Source organism: Balaenoptera ricei, chromosome 11 (genome assembly GCF_028023285.1).
Source record: "Balaenoptera ricei isolate mBalRic1 chromosome 11, mBalRic1.hap2, whole genome shotgun sequence".
In the NCBI taxonomy this organism is placed as follows: Eukaryota; Metazoa; Chordata; class Mammalia; order Artiodactyla; family Balaenopteridae; genus Balaenoptera; species Balaenoptera ricei.
In genome coordinates, this window is record NC_082649.1 from 66,970,081 (window position 1) to 66,987,643 (window position 17,563).

Sequence of the window (17,563 nt, forward strand, 5' to 3'; positions counted from 1 at the left end):
GGCTTGTTTGCCCCTGAGGCATTTCAGCAAGCCTCAGCTACACTATGCATATAAAATTGTTCAGAATATCCTTCAAACATTTATTTTGTCTCCGTTATTAATGTTACCCCCATTTTAGTTTGCTAAAGAACAGCTGTCTGGGTAGCCTGCTGATATTCACTTTAAATTATACCCAACCCAAGAGAATCACGCTAAAATGGACAGTGATTGAGTACTAGGCAACCAGCTATTTCAGAGAACCTCATTCTTAGTGATCCAATCTTACCCTTGATTATTAGGTATATGACTATGCAATACTTTTTCTGTCACCGTTTAAAAAAAAGACAGATATGAGATTTTTTTTCCTATTTAACCTATTAAATCAGCAATTTTTAATGTACAATTTTTTTAATGATAAAATTTTCTTAATGATAATTCTCAATGCTACCAACGGTATGATGAAATGGGCGTTGGTAAGAATGTACAATCTTCCAGAAAGCAATTTTGCAAAATGTATCAAAAGCCTTAAAGTTACACACTGTCTGACTCAGTAATTAAATATATATTTAAGAATCTAGGGCTTCCCTGGTGGCGCAGTGGTTAAGAATCCGCCTGCCAATGCAGGGGACATGGGCTCGAGCCTTGGTCCGGGAAGATCCCACATGCCGCGGAGCAACTAAGCCCATGCGCCACAACTACTGAGCCTGCGCTCTAGAGCCCGCGAGCCACAACTACTGAAGCCCACGAGCCACAACTGCCGAAGCCCGCGCACTAGAGCCTGTGCTCCACAAGAGAAGCCACTGCAATGAGAAGCCCACGCACCACAAGGAAGAGTAGCCCCCGCTCATCGCAACTAGAGAAAGCCCGCACGCAACAACAAAGACACAACGCAGCCAAAAATAATAAATAAAATAAATGAATTTGAAAAAAAAAAGAAGAATCTATCATAATATATATATATATATATTTTTTTTTTTTTTTTTACCATATTGTGCAGCTTGCAGGATCTGAATTCCCCGACCAGGGATTGAACCAGGGCCCTCTGCAGTGACAGCGTGGAGTCTTAACCACTGGACCACCAGGAAATTCCCCCAAGGATGCTTTTTTAAAAGAATTTCTTGCGAGTTCCCTGGCGATCCAGTGGTTAAGACTCTGAGATCCCACTAAAGGGGGTTTGCGTTCAATCCGTGGTCAGGGAACTAAGATTCCACATGCCAGGCAGCACGGCAAAAAAAAAAAAAAAATTTCTTCATGTCTGGTAATGAAAGGTAGACAAAACAATAACAAAAGAACAGGGGACTTCCCTGGTGGTCCAGTGGCTAAGACTCCCAATATTGGAGGCCCAGGTTCGATCCCTGGTCAGGGAACTAGATCCCACATGCATGCCGCAACTAAGGGTTTGCATGACACAACTAAGGAGCCCATGGACCACAACTGAGAAGCCCACCTGCCACAACTAAGGAGCCCGCCTGCCACAATTAAGACCCGGTGCAACCAAATAAGTAAATAATTTTTTTTTTAGGTTCTGTCCCCGCTGGGCTGTCGCCCCCGTTGGGCTGCCACAATGGAACTCAGCGCCGAGTATCTCCGGGAGAAGCTGCAGCGGGACCTGGAGGCGGAACACGTGGAAGTGGAGGACACGACTCCCAACCGTTGCGCATCCAGCTTCCGAGTCCTCGTGGTGTCGGCCAAGTTTGAGGGAAAGCCGCTGCTTCAGAGACACCGGCTTGTGAACAGTTGCCTAGCAGAAGAGCTCCTGCACATCCATGCCTTTGAGCAGAAAACCCTGACTCCAGAGCAGTGGACCCGTGAGCAGCAGAAATAAGGGACCCGGACCTATACACCTATTAAATTATGAGTCAGGCCCAAAAAAAAAAAAAAAGAAGTAAGGAGAAAATAAAGCATGAAGTTTTATTTCTAATTACCTACTACTAGGATCTGATCTTGGCATTCTCTAGGTGAATATTTTCTTAATCTATTCAAGGAAAAATAAAGAAAGAACATATCAAAGTCATAGACATAGAAAGGATAACAAAGGCAAAGGATAACAGAATCAGGATTCCCCTTTGGAACAATGGACAGAAATCAGGAGTTACAGAAGGAATATAGGAGTGTAAAAAAGTCCAACACATAGATTCAAAAAACCAACCAGGGGCTTCCCTGGTGGCACAGTGGTTAAGAATCCGCCTGCCAGTGCAGGGGACATGGGCTTGAGCCCTGGGCCAGATCCCACATGCCGCGGAGCAACTAAGCCCGTGCGCCACAACTACTGAGGCTGCTCTCTAGAGCCCGCGAGCCACAACTAGTGAGCCCACATGCCATAACTACTGAAGCCCACACACCTAGAGCCCGTGCTCCGCGACAAGAGAAGCCACCGCAACGAGAAGCCTGCACACCGCAACGAGTAGCCCCCCCTCACCACTAGAGAAAGCCCACGCGCAGCAACAAAGACGCAACGCAGCCAAAAATAAATTAATTAATTAATTTTAAAAAACCAAACAAACAACCAACTGAGGACAAAGACTTGGGTTAATAGCAGTTCTAGAGGAAAAAAGACCTACAGGTGACCTTACTACCAGACAAGTATAAACTAACACTGAAAAGTGGATATTGAAAGAAAAAAGAACCTAATTTATTCTAAAGCAACACTGATGGAAACTAAGCTCCCCAAGGGCAGGGATCATTTTAAATTCCTTAATCACTTTACTTTCAGGGCCTAATACAGTAGTATCTGGATCAGAACATATGTGACAAACTGTAGCATGTCCAGAGGATGATGCCCAACACGGTAAAAAGTTTAGAAAGCACATTTCAGAAGAGGTGGCTAGAAGGAAAAAACTGTTTAGTCTGGAAAATAAAAAATTTAAGTGGGACAAAATAACTGTCACTGAATAGCTGTAAAGTGGAGATTGGAGCTACAAGGAATAATTGTAGACAGCAAAATTAGAACCAGTGAATAAAAACTGCAGGGAGGCAGCTCTGAGATAATTATCAAGGAAGTCTTTCTAAAATGACAAATTTGCAAACCTGGAATTGATAGCCACCAGCTGTGAAGTCCCTGTCTAGGGGAATACTTCCTAAAAGAGAGGACTGGATGAATCACTTATACTGTGTGAAAAACTGCACTAGATTATCTCTAAGATCTCTACCAAGTCTATGATTCTACAAGTAGGAAGAAGTCCAGTAAAGGAATTATTTTTGCTCTCAACACTGCCAAAGTTTAAAAAAAAACCTAAAACCCAGGAATTTCTTTAATTAAAAGGAACAATCCCACCAAGAAGGGATAAAGGTTGACCTGTTGGTCAAGATACTTGATATGAAGAGACTGCTTTGCTTGGGATTAAGCTTTTCATTGGGAGTGAGAATAGGTCACCAATTCCAGCTACAGTCACTCACTTCCTGTTTGGCCAGGGGCAAATGACTTCACCTCTCCACTGGAACTGAAAAATAGTAATTTAAAATACCAATATTACAGGAATATAATTTAAATTAGTTAGCTGCAAAATACTTTAGAATTTACCTTATGTGACAATTAAAACTGCATTTTCCACCTGAAACTAACATAATATTGTAAATCAGTTATACTCCAATATAAAATAAAATTTAAATTAAAAAAGAAGAAATACTAAAGAAAAACCCCCTGCATTTTCCTACTTTACACATACACTAGGGTTGGACTATTAAGTAAATCTATTATAAATAATAAGAACCAAGTTTCTCACTGACAGAAAAAGAAATTACAAATAAGCAAGGAGGTGAATGCTAGAATGAGCTCTGTGGTGCTGGATTAGAGCCAGAAGAGACCAGTATGAACCCATGTTTGTATGTATATACAGATAGATACAGAAACAGATCTGTGTAGGGAATTCCCTGGTGGTCCAGAGGTTAGGACTCTCTGCCTTTTCACTGTTGAAGGCCAATCCCTGGTTGGGGAACTAAGATCCTGCAAGCTGCAAGGCGTGGCCAAAACAAAACAAAATAGGTATGTGTATACCTGGGTCAGTATACATACATATATTTCCTAGCTCTGTTCCCTAAGAGTGCCAAGAAGCAGTGATATCCCAGTAGCAATGAGTACACCCAGTTTATTTAGAAACCAGACCTTGGTTTCTAAATATTTTTCTGCAATAAAAGAAACCAGAGCTCCTTGAAGAAATGGTTGGTTCTAGGGCCAGGGCAGGGGAAATACAAGATGAGACTGGAGCATCTTGCAGCACCAGAAAGTAAAAATGTGATCCAAAAAAAAAGCGGGGGGGAGCGCCTCATGTCAAAAGAACATAGGTGGCAAATGGCCAAAGCTATAAGAATTTATGCAACAAAATATAGTACTGGATTACAATCCAAAGGGAGAAAAATATTCATGAATCCATACTGATATAAATGATTAAATAAATAAATGGGGGAAAGGCACAAATCTTCCTTACCGAAGAATTCCAAATAATAAATGTAAGAGGAATGAGGGAAACAGAAAATCACTACTAGACTAACACAATAATAATTGCTGCTGCAGGCAAGTTTCACTGATGAGTGCTAAAGTTAGTGGGTGAAACTTTAAGAAAGAAAATCAGATCTTTGTTTAGCCTCACAGAGATATTTACTAATTACTGTGGGTGGTTTTAACATACGCTCACAAATTCTTTGATACTCATCCCTTCAGGAGGTGGAGCTTAAATTCCCTTGCCCTGGAGTGTGGGCTTGACTCGGTGACTCATTTCTAGCTTCTAACAAATGAAGTAAGGAAATGGAAATACAGTCACTTTATTGAAAGCAGGCAGCCACACTACTTTCAATCAAGCTACCAAAGTTAACATCAGTAATAAATCGTGTTGATATCAGATATCCTCTGATATGAAATATGATGGGACAAGAAGGGCATACTATCTCTCTGGTTATCTTCCCTAAAATGCCTAACCTCAGGCTAATCAAGGGAACACAGAAAATGCAAATTCAGGAACACTCTATGAATGATCACTATTCTTCAAAAGTGTCAAGCGTCAAAAGCAAGGAGAAACCAAGAAACTGTCACTGGTTGGAAGAAACTAAGGAACCATGACATCTAAAGTGCAATGTGGCATCCTGGATTGAATCCTGTAACACAAAAAGAGTATCAGGGTGGAAAAACTGGGGAAATCAGAGGAAAGTCTGTAAGTTAGTTGATAACATTAAACTAATGTTGATTTCTTAATTTTGATAAATGTATGATGATTATATAAGATGTTAACATTAAGGGAAGCTGAATGAAGAGTATACAGAAATTGTATACTACTATCTTTACAACTCTTCTGCAATCTAAAATTATCTCAAAATAAAAGGTTTTTTTAAATTGCATTTTCCTTGTAAAATTAGGGAGAGTGAGGAAAGATTATAAATACATTTCAAACGATACTTAAATGCAAACTAACAAAATGGGTTTTACGGGGCTTCCCTGGTGGCGCAGTGGTTAAGAATCCGCCTACCAATGCAGGAGACATGGGTTCAAGCCCTGGTCTGGGAAGATCCCACATGCCGCGGAGCAACTAAGCCCGTGTGCCGCAACTACTGAGCCTGCGCTCTAGAGCCCACGAGCCACAACTACTGAAGCCTACATGCCACAACTACTGAAGGCTGCATGCCTAGAGCCTGTGCTCTGCAACAAGAGAAGCCACCGCAATGAGAGGCTGACGCACCGCAAGGAAGAGTAGTCCCCGCCCTCCGCAACTAGAGAAAGCCCGCGCACAGCACCAGACGCAGCCAAAAATTATGTTTATTTATTTATTTATTTTTAAATGGGTTTTACGGTGAGAAGATTAACTTTTCAACCTGTAAAGAATCACAAAAGTAAATTCGGTTGACTTTCAAGCTTAAAATTTTAATGACATACAAAGTAGTTCCCCTAAGGTGTGCGTTGAGAAATTAGCCTACAATGCTCTAAGAAGGTAGTGTGTACAAACCCCTCATATATATCAGTTTGCTCTATCCCCTTTCTTGACCCTAACTGTCCTCAACATACTCACTCCTAGCAATAAGGCCACAGTAACCTGGTTCTAAGAGCGCCATTTAGGACAAAGTGAAATCAGTTGGTATCTACTCGGTTTCCTTTTCACACTGAGCAACTCAAATGAACTACACCAAGATGACTTCAAAATGTTCCTCTCAGATTTTCTTGCTTTTTAAAGAAAAATAAAACCTACATATCAACGACTGATGCTTAATATTTAAAAAGGAGGAGGAGAAGGAGGAGGAGGAAAATAGTGATGTCAAAAATTTGAAGTATGGAGGCTTCCCTGGTGGCGCAGTGGTTGAGAATCTGCCTGCCAATGCAGAGGACACGGGTTCTGAGCCCTGGTCTGGGAAGATCCCACATACCGCGGAGCAACTAGGCCCGTGAGCCACAACTACTGAGCCTGCGCGTCTGGAGCCTGTGCTCCGCAACAAGAGAGGCCGCGACAATGAGAGGCCTGCGCACCGCGATGAAGAGTGGCCCCCGCTCGCCGCAACTAGAGAAAGCCCTCGCACAGAAACGAAGACCCAACACAGCCAAAAATAAATAAATAAATAAATAAATGAATTTATAAAAAAAAAAATTTGAAGTATCAACAGCAAAAGTTTACGAAGCCAAAGGATGGACCACCAAATTCAGAAACAAGATTAGGAAAAAGAACAAGACCCTAAGATCAATAGGAACCATATCTCTAAAACTAAGCAACCTATCTTGATGTAGGTGGGACGTTCAAACCACACAAGGGAACACTCACTCCCACCCCCACCCTACAACCAAAATTAAAACTGCAAGCAAGTATCTTTCCTTGTTCTCAAGCCATTTTGAAAAAGTATGACAAACTTGTCCTACTCTCCCCTGAAAGCCAATTAATTAATAAAAGTTTTCATACCCTCTAAAAAATAAAGCTAAGCCACTAGGCATAAGAAAGACAGGTGTTTCCTTCACTGTCAGCAAACAATGGAAAATGACTTTTTAAATATGTAATATAAACTTATTTATAAATTTGGGAATTTTAACTCAAGTAAGTATATGCTGGTATGACAAATATATGAAGAGACGACTTAAAAAACTGAGACAGTGGGGAAATGTGTTAGAATCTCCCCAGCACTGTCCAACATACGTATTCCATAAGTTACGGAAAAAAACCCAAAGGAACTTTTTGGCCAACCCAATAGGAGTCTGCACAGTGGAGAAAGAAGGCAGACCCACTAGGCTTCTGTGACTTGATTAAAACATCCCCTAAGAACATCCCGTGCCCTTAGTTTCAATTCTATAATCAACCGCATCCTTATTACTGATTTGGCTGCCCAGAAACAAAGGAGGTGCCCTGGCCAGTGGATAATTAATTCCCATGTGCATATGGCACTTAAAACTTTGGACATAAATTTTTTAAATTTTTAAATATTTATTTATTTCGGCTGCACTGGGTCTTCGCTGCGGCATGCGGGATCTTCATTGCAGCATGTGGACTCTTAGTTGTGGCATGCATGCATACAGAATCTAGTTCCCCAACCAGGGATTGAACCCGGGCCCCCTGCATTGGGAGCACAGAGTCTTACCCATGGACCACCAGGGAAGTCCCTGATGTAAATAAACTGATATCTGGCTTATCAGTCTCCAGTGAGATTACTCTGCATGAATAAATTCTTAAGTGCTTAAATCACCCCTGTGTGAACCAAAAATGTCCAGTTTCTGAAATGTCCAGTTTCTGAACTACTGTGGGAGTCAGAGGGACCTTGGTGTGGATGACACTTTATCTGTGTGACCTTGATTCCTGTCAGTCTAAATTTCCTCATCTGTAAATAAACACCAACAGCTAGTGCCTGGAAGATGGCAAGTGCTCAAAAAGTGATAGCTTTACTATATTTAAGGCAAATTTGAAAGGAAGTGTATAATTGAGGTAAAAACATTTCATTTAAAAAGCAGCGGTATGGGACTTCCCTGGTGGCCCAGTGGTTAAGAATCGGCCTGCCAATGCCGGGGACACGGGTTCGAGCCCTGGTCCGGGAAGATCCCACATGCCGCGGAGTAACTAAACCTGTGCACCACAACTACTGAGCCTGCGCTCTAGAGCCCGTGAGCCACAACTACTGAAGCCCGCACGCCTAGAGCCCGTGCTCCACAACAAGAGAAGCCACCGCAACGAGAAGCCTGCGCACCGCCACGAAGAGTAGCTCCCGCTCGCTGCAACTAGAGAAAGCCCGCACGCAGCAACGAAGACCCAACGCAGCCAAAAATAAATAAATTCATTAAAAAAAAAAAAGCAGCGGTATGGACCATCAAACCACATCAATTTAAAAGACATCCCCTGACAAGAGATGTCCCATGCAAGAGAGTTGAGAAGCGCAGTTAAAATGCTACAAGTACCCCCTGCACTGTACAGATGGAGTCTCTTGCTTAGCAACTCTAGTGTTGTCTACCAAACACCCAGCCCATAATAGTTAGAGCATGACAACTGTTCACTCTAAATCCATGTGCTCAGCTTGGATTCAGAACTGATTTATAAAAATAGCTGCTGCTGCTGCTCTTTGAATCTCTTTGAGCTGATGACTGGGCAGTGTTACCCTATAGGCCTAGAGCAGCTGTATTCCCTCACCACACCCATTTCTCTGTCTGCCCAGCCGGGCTGACGGCACACCCCCCCCACCCCACCCCCATCTCTGCAGCATACTATTCTCCCTCTTCCCAGGCTGAGTGAGCAAATTACAAGCACAAATATCCCCTGATGCAATGCCACAACCATCCCTGGGAAAGAGCAGAGGCAGTTGCCAAAAGCGCAGCAGCAGGAAAATGGGCGGGAGACACACACACGCAGAGCCAGAAACACTGCAATCCTAGGGAGCCAGGGAGAGGGAATCGAGAGGCCCTGGGGAGCAATACTGTAACTGGACCGAGGAGGGTGAGGAGAAAAGGGGGTTCCCAGGAGAAAGCTGGGTAACACTAACCATCCCGAGAAGTACGTTTCACTCTGGGTCTGGGTCCTAAAACACAGATCTAAGCGTAATCACTGTCTCCTCCCCAAAGCAGTAAATGCATTTAATTTACCCATTCCTGGATGCAAGCAAAACCCTAACATCCCCCGCCACCCCCCCCACCCCCACCCCCACGGGGTAATTTCACCGAAGAGCTCAAGCAACATACCAGCGGAGAACCTGGTCCATGTGCTAAATCACAATCTCTGTTCTGGGTAACATTTCCAACTGCCCCCCAGGTGCCTGTCCTATCCTCGCATCCCCACCCTTTACAGCGACCCTGCGCACTCCCGCAGCAAGAAACATGCTTAGTCCCCAAACAGTGCTAGGGCCACGCACGCAGGGAGAGCCCTGCCTGGGGCCCCGTTCTCCCGACCACCCTGCAGTCCCTCCCGTAACCCCTGACCCTGCACCCTCTCTAAGGCTCGCCTCAGCCCCACCTCAACTGACCCCCCAAAGCCTCACGGGACAACCTTTGAGTTCTCCTACGTCCCCGAGCCCCACCCAGGGCCCCAGGCTGCAGCCGACCCTCGCTCCCCAGGCTCAGCCCCATCCCGCGCCCAAGGCGTGCCTCTCGGCCCCACCGCTCCAGACCCCAGCAGCTGGACCTCTCAGCCCGCCCCGCCCGGCGGGTCCCCGGATCGCGCCTCGAAGACTTGGAAGATCACGCCCGCAGGCCCCCCGCCCGGCCGCCCCCGCGTCCCGAAGCCGGCGGCCACCGCCCTTCCCCGCCTCGGGCGGGCCTGGTGGGGTCCCGGGCAGCCGCGGGGCGAGGCTCGGGCAGTCCCGGGGGCACTAGGGAGGCCACCCCTCTGACCGGGCCCCGCCTGCCGCTGCACCTACCCGCCGCCGCCGCCGCCGCGCCGGAGCCTGAGCCGGAGCCGGAGGGAGCCGGGAGAGGGCCGAGAGCAGCCGGGAGGAGCCGGGAGCCAGCGAGTGAGCCCGAGGGGCGGGACGCAGGGAGAGGCCGCTTCCTTGTCGCCCTCTTGAGGGCCGGCGCGAGGGTGGGACGCCGCCACCGCCTATCCCGCGGGCGCCGCGGCTCCGGCCAATAAGCGCGGTGAGGGGGCGGGCGGACGACAGCGGCGGACCAACAGGCGCCGGCCCCGCCGCCTCGACCCCGCCGGGGTAGCGGCCAAGCGGAGGGCCGTTGGGGGTGAGGTACGCATGGGGGCTTCAGACGCCCGCCTCCCGCCCGCCTGCTGCCGCCAGAGCGGCGGGAGGACAGACTTACTCCGCTGCTCTGTGCACTGGTCGTCGCTTCCTTTTAGAACTTGGTGCCTGGAGCGGGGAGGATGCGAGCGGCGGGGAACACGCGGCCGGGCCTGTGGCTCTATGACGTAAACTGGGAGGGGCGCGGGGCGGGGCCTGGGGCGCTGGCCTGCTGGTCGCTGGGAAGAACCCTAGCGGGATGAGGACGCAGCTGGGGGGCTTCTCCTGGGCTGCTCTGCCACCAGCCACAAGTGACGTGGCTGTTCCAAGTTGAGATACTTTATAAGTGTAGAATACACACCGAATTTCCGAGACTTAAAAAATATATAAGATAGCTCATTCATAATCATTGATTACAATTTGGGTCATTACAAAATTGATTGCAGGTTTGAATATCTTTGGTTAAATAAAATATATTTAAAACAATTTCATGTTTCTTTTTTACTACTTTTTAAATGTAACTACTAGAGGAACTTCCCTGGTGGCGCAGTGGTTAAGAATCCGCCTGCCAATGCAGGGGACACGGGTTCGATCCCTGCAGAGCAACTAAGCCCGCGAGCCACAACGACTGAGCCCACGTGCCACAACTACTGAAGCCCGCGCGCCTAGAGCCTGTGCTCTGCAACAAGAGAAGCCACCGCAATGAGAAGCCCGCGCACCGCAACGAAGAGTAGCCCCTGCTTGCTGCAACTAGAGAAAGCCCGCGCGCAGCAACAAAGACCCAATACAGCCAAATAAAGAAAATAAATTAAAAAAATAAAATGTAACTACCAGAAAAAGAATTACTGTTTGGTTCACGTTGTATTTCTGCTGGATAACGCTGGTCCAGAAGTTAAAAGTGATAGCTGACACTGTATTGAATGCTCACTATATTCCAGGCACTCTCTAAGTATGTGATACCTAATAACTCATTTAAATCATCACAACAATCCTATATGGTTGGTATTCATGTTCTTATTATCATTTTACAGATGAGAAAACAAACAGAACCTTAGTGACTTACCTAACTGGTGGTTGCTTGAGAGGAGGAGGGTGAGGAGTTGGGCAAAATAGGTGAAGGGGGTTAAGAGGTACAAACTTCCAATTATAAGTAAGTCACAGGGATGTAATATACAGCATAAGGAATATAGTTGATAATACTAAATACTGTAATAATTTTGTATGGTGACATGGTTACTAGACATTGTGGTGATCATTTTGTAATGTATTTAAATGTTGAATCACTGTGAATTCTCTGGTGGTCCAGTGGTTAGGACTCTACACTTTCACTGCTGAGGAGGCGGGTTCAATCCCTGGTCGGGGAACTAAGATCCCACAAGCGTTGGGGTGCGGCCATAAATAAATAAATAAATAAATATTGACTCACTATGTTGTACACTTGAAACTAACATAATATTGCATATCAACTGTACTTAATAAAATTAAAGAAAGTAAAGGATAAGTGGAAAAGGGATAGCACTGCGAATTTGGAGCCCTGGAAAGGACTTTAAGCCAATCACAGAAAACTGAAATGACTGATCTGGATCACACACCAATTAATAAGACAGGTGTCTTGGCCCAAACCCAGAGATTTCCCCCTCTCACCTTACCCAGACTCCAAAGTAGGAGAACTACCATTGCAAGCCTGAATTCATTCATCCAACAGATGTTGACTGAGTACTTGCACATCAGGAAGGGCCACACAGTGAGGGGCACATGTACAAAGATAAAAAAGATAGGTTTCCTGTCTGGTGAAATTAGCATTACTTCACACCAAAGCCCACTGACTTGGTCTAAGCATGAACTTACTATTGAAGAAAAACACACAGGTGGGAGCTAAAAAAGTTACTTTGCTCCTTCTCCCTGCTGCCTGGAATAACCAGCCCCTAGGCCTGTCCCAGGCTTTATGAATAGAATTGGCTTTGAAGTCCTTAGAAGACAGATGGCTAAGAAGATTCAGAAGTGTTGGAATCCTCCACTTCTTCCTTAATGTAATAGAATCACCATGTTCTGTGTATCCCAAGCTAGACAACCATCTCAGTTATTCCCTTCCTCCTCCCTTCTCAGGCCTACCAGATGCCCCTTCTGCCTCAGAAACATCTCCATCAACACGGATGTTGTTCCCTGTTCTCTTTCCTGTGTACTGCCACGGCTACTTCCAAGCCCTCTGCCAAGCTTGACAACCTTCTGGACCGCCCCCCCCTCCAATTCATATACACCCTCCTGCACCCCTTATATACCTCTCTATTAACAGCACTCACCACATATGTGGTAATTATTTGTGTAAACACAGATCTGCCCTAATTGTTTCTCAAGGTATAGGTACTTTCTGTTTTCCCACCTGCAATAGGAAAGAACATTCCCTTCAGTTCCAGGGTACCCAGGATGAAAACATAGAGCCCCAGGGAATTCCCTGGCCGTCCAGTGGTTAGGACTCTGAGGTTCCACTGCTGGGGGCTGGGGGTTCCATCCCTGGTTGGGGAACTAAGATCCTGCAAGCCACATGGAATGGCCAAAAAAAAACAAAAAAACAAAAACAAAACAAAACATAGATCCCCAGCATCTCAGAGTTGGAAGGGAATCTTAGCAAACATCTAGTCCCATGTCTAAGGATATATTCTTGAAGCTCTACAAGTTCACAAGAAGACATTTTAGGGTTATCCAATATATTTATTACCCATGAAAAGCCTGCTTTATATTTATTCATCCAATTTTTTTTTAAGGCGGAGCCAGGTGGCACGTGGGCATGTGGGATCTTAGTTCCCCGACCAAGGATCGAACCCAGCCCCCTGCATTGGAAGCATGGCATCTGAGTCACTGGACCTCCAGGGAAAGCCCTATTCATCCAAATTTTGATCAAAATGTTGGCCAGGACACAAACATGGGCAGAGTCCAATGGCTTACCATAGAGCCTTCCCTCTAGTTTTAACCTAAACTATTTCAGTAGCTTTCCTTTGCATTACAATCCTGAAAATGGCGTCCAAGATCCTGTGCAATGATGCTGTCTCTGTTACCCCTCATCATCTGCCTTGTTTCTCAATATGTCCAGCATTATCTGCCTTCTTTGTTTCCTGAACTTTCCCCTCTCAGGACCTTCCTCAGGCTGTTTTCTCTGCCTATCCTGATTTGTAAGTAATATGAATTTCTGCATAGAAAATTAGGGAAGATCTACAAACTATTAGAATTGATAAGAATTCAGCAAGGTTACTGGATACGAAGTTAATATACAAAAAGAATAGCTTTCCTAAATACCAATAATCACCAATTACAAAATGGGATAGAAAAAAAATCTCATTCATCACAGTGAAACAATAAAATTGTTATGGAACCTAGGAATAAACCTAACAACAGAATTGTAAGACCCCGATAGAAAAGTGTTATAAAACTTTACAACTTTTAGTAGAAAATATAGGGAGATATCTTGATGCTCTCAAGGTAGGAATCTCTGGCTGAAATTTCTTGGTACCAACACTTGTCAGATAAATACACAATTTTTACATACCAGTTTTTATCATAATTTATGATGTTTATGTTAGAATTCCATGAGGAGAAGGAAATATAATTACGTGGATTCAAATTCAGATAGGATAGAGAAATAGAACTTAAGAGCCAGAAGGGTCTTTTGGGGTCATTTAGCCCAAACCTTTTTCAGGTGAGGTAATTGGAACATGCCAAAGACCCACAAAAAAGTGGCAGAATCCAGACTTAAACCAATTTTCCGACTCTCAGGCGGGTGCTTTTTGCCCCCACCCCTTCTTTCATCTTTAAAATGGTGTAGCATAGTGATTCAGCAAACATATGTATGTATGTGTGTATATATATATATATTTAAAACATGTATATGTACATACATATATACTCATTAATCTATATTACATGTTATATATAATACAACATATTAATATGTAACATAGAATATTTTATATATGTATTATATATATTATATGGAGTTTTCAGGTAAGCCTTTATAAAAAGACAAACTCAGCTGCATTTCTTCCTCCTGTCCAGAATATGGACACAATGCCTAGAGGTAAAGCAGCCATCTTATGACAATAAAGACAAAAGCTATGGGCTATGGGCTGAGGGTGAAAATAGGAAGATAGGAGGAGACTAGGTCCTTAACATCTTCCAGCAGCTACACTAATCTTTGACTGCCCACCTCCGGACTTCCTATGAAGTGAGAAAAGTAACCCCTATCTCTTAAAGTCATCATTAGTCAATAAATCTCCATTGGTGTTAGCCACCATTGGTCTCTGCCATTTGCAGTGAAATGCAACCCCAAATGGCACATGGAGTAAAAGCCCTGGACTTCAAATTGAGAAACCCCGTTACAGTCCCAGCTCTGCCAGGAACAAGCTGTATGGCCTTGGGCAAGCCATTTCCCATCCCTGGGCCTCAGGTTGCTCATCTCTATCAGGGGAAGTAGAACAAGATGGCCTCACCTCTCTCTTCACTCACTTGCATGCTGTGTAATGTACAGGGTGGGACTTCCTCTCCCTTGAAATAAGACTACTTCTTTCAAGGTTCACTAAGTGTTTCCTTGTTCCTGTGACCTCTGGAGTAATTACAAGGGCCTGTTCCTTTTGAGTGCATGTGATACAACACGCAACTTTGGGGTATTCCCTGAACACAAAGTCCCCCTAGCTAGGTCCTCGCTCTCTCTTCCTTTGGTGAGTTTCATTTACCTACACCTAGAGGGAGCACAAAGGGGGTTTTACTCTGAAACTAATGGAGCACTGTGCCCACCTCTGCCCTACAGTTGCTGTGTAATTTCTCCTCTTGGGGTCTCAAATTCATCGTTTGTGAAATGAGAGGGTTGCAGATGTTCAAAGGGCCCTTCGAGCCCTGACATTCTAAGACTGTATTACACCTTCTGAATTTCATCTCACATTGGGATGGTACTTCCCTGGTTGCTAAATGATTTGCTCTCTGGTATTACAGTTAAGCTTTCTATAACTCTGAGATAGGCAGGGCTAGTATTATCATCCCTATTTGGAAACTGAGGAAACAGATGCAGGGATGTGGAGTGATATGCCCACCATCAAACACTTAGTAAGTGGCAGATCTGGAACTAGAAGCCCCATCCTTTGATTCCTTGCTCAGTGCTCTTTCCACTACACCTTGATTATTTTGTTTCCTCTTTCCTTTTTCTCTCCAGGATCCACTTCCTGGCTACAAGTCAAAACTGCTCTCAACTGTGACCCTATCACTGTGACTGCTCAGAGTAATGCCCTCAGTTCCAGGCACTTGGCCAGCTCAGCAGACACCTGGCTTTCCCCCAATTCTTCTTCCATTTTCCATTCTGAACCCTCAGTCTCAATAAAACCTCCTAGCTTCTCCCCAACTCTGACTCCAAGCATCACATCCCATCTAGAGCTCCACTGGATATATCACCATGTTGAACCAGAATCTGGCCCTTTGTCTCAATATGCTTGAGACAACTCTCATCCTGGTTCTGTTATTGCTTCTTCACCTCACTCTTCACTCCATCCAACCTCTTGTTCAGCATCTGAAGCCCCTAAAGAGATAAGCCATGGTCAGAGAAGATGTAAACTGGAAGGCCCTTAGAGATCTTCCAGTCCAAAGGCCCAGCAGAAGTTGAAAATGAGGAAATTGCTTAGTCACAATATAAAAGAGTGGGGTGGGGGCCGTGAGGAGCAGGAGGGCGCTGACCCCAACTCCAGCCAGTTCCTGGAAATGTGGGCCCAGTGTGGTCACACTGAAGCCAAACGTTTATGTACAGTATCCTGGGTGTTGAGTGTCGACAACTAATTAAGCCTTTTTGAAAATACTGTCTAGGCCAAACACAGCTCTGGACCAGTGGCTCTTGGGTTGCCAATTTGCAACCTGTGCTCTGGTCCAAATCCTTCACCCACAGATAAGAGGCCAACATCATGCACCAGATCAGCAGGAGAGGAGGAGGCAAGACCCAGACTTCAGACCCTCTATTCAGAGCTCACCATCCGTCACTCTGAAGCCAGAAAGCAGATTTGGCCAATTTAACAAGGCTCTGGTGAGAGTCTGCTCTAGAAAGATGTTCTGAGAGGAGACAAAGATGAAGGGATTCTTTTAAAAGATGCCTGCCTTAGCTCCATGGCACTTCTTCACTTAGCTTGGGATCAAAGATTTGGCAGGTTGGGACAAACTAACTTATATTTAGGAAAGAGCTGCCCACGTTCATGGAATTCCTGTGGGCACAGTCCACACTGATTGAATTAGGATTCCAGGGACTTTGCGGGGGAGCATTTTCTAAAATTTTTATTTGGAAATAATTTCAAACATACGAAGTTGCAAGGATAAAAATAGTGCATAGCACTCTCATGTACCCTTTACCAAAATTCACCTCTTTTTCAGATTTTTCCCAGTTGCTTGATTATGTGCTGCACACACACACACCACACACAAATAATATATTTGGAGTTTGAGTGTAGATCACATGCATCATAGCTTTTTACCCCTAAATAGTTCAGCATGTGTTCCTAATGATGCTATTTCTTATAACCACAATACAGATTTCAACCTCAGCAAATTTATTTATTTATTTATTATTTTTAGTTGCGGCATGCGGGCTCATAGTTGTGGCATGCAGGCTTCTTAGTTGTGGCATGTGGACTTCTTAGTTGTGGCATGTGCACTCTTAGTTGCGGCGTGAATGCAGGATCTAGTTCCCTGACCAGGGATCGAACCCGGGCCCCCTGCATTGGGAGCGCAGAGTCTTAACTACTACTGCACTACCAGGGAAGTCCCAACCTCAGTAAATTTACATTGACTCAGTTCTATCTAATCTACCGTTCATATTCCAGGTTTGTCAATTGACCCAGTAATGTCCCTTAAAGTATTTTTTTTCTTCCTCCAAAACAGGACCCAGTCCAGGATCAAACGTCACATTTCGTTGTCATGTCTCTTTAGTTTCCTTTAATGTGGAATATTTTCACAGCCTTTGTGTGTGTGTATATGTGTATGTTTTTTTATGACATTAACATTTTTGAAGAATACAAATTCTTCAAAATTCCCCCTTTTTTTTAATTAGAATGTATCTCATCTGGGGAGTCTGATGTTTTCTTGTGGTTAGATTCAGCTTATATCAATACATCCCAGTCAGAATACTGCATGAACAATGGCATGTCCTCAGAATATCATACTAGGAGGCATGCCGTGGCCATCTGCCCGTCACTGGTGATGTTAATTTTGATCATTGAGACAAGGTGTGTTCTGATTTCTCCGGTGTACTGTTACTATTTTTTCCCTTGCAACTAATATGCAATCTGTGGAGAGATGCTTTACCACATGCTCAGATCCTGCTCCTCATCAAAGTTATTCCCCAGATTCGTCATCCATTGATGATTCTTGCCTAAACCAACCTTTCCTATGATGACTGCACAGTGGTGTATTTTCCATTCCACCTCTCCTTCCACAGTTACCTGTTGACACTCAGCATTTT

The 17,563-nt window shown here is 44.6% G+C and overlaps 2 protein-coding genes across 22 annotated transcripts in view; one reads left to right on the top strand and one right to left on the bottom strand.

The window, feature by feature from the left end:
- MAP4 (microtubule associated protein 4) overlaps positions 1-10,257 on the bottom strand; it is a 170,876-nt gene extending 160,619 nt beyond the window's left edge. For 7 of the 21 annotated variants that reach the window (XM_059939500.1, XM_059939507.1, XM_059939506.1 and 4 more), the window contains exon 1: positions 9,775-9,928. The gene's annotated coding sequence lies outside the window, so the exon portion shown is untranslated. Of the gene's footprint in view, positions 1-9,774; positions 9,929-10,165 lie in introns of those variants that run through there. The other 14 variants (XM_059939504.1, XM_059939502.1, XM_059939501.1 and 11 more) reach the window with 4 other exon arrangements.
- On the top strand, positions 1,507-1,864 carry LOC132374124 (bolA-like protein 2). The gene has a single exon (XM_059937624.1). The coding sequence runs from the start codon at positions 1,544-1,546 to the stop codon at positions 1,802-1,804; it is 261 nt and encodes an 86-aa protein (XP_059793607.1). The 5' UTR covers positions 1,507-1,543; the 3' UTR covers positions 1,805-1,864.
- Positions 10,258-17,563: the final 7,306 nt, after the last annotated feature.

Coding starts and splice junctions, on each gene's coding strand:
- LOC132374124 (XM_059937624.1), top strand. CDS start 1,544: ATGGAACTCAGCGCCGAGTATCTCCGGGAGAAGCTGCAGCGGGACCTG.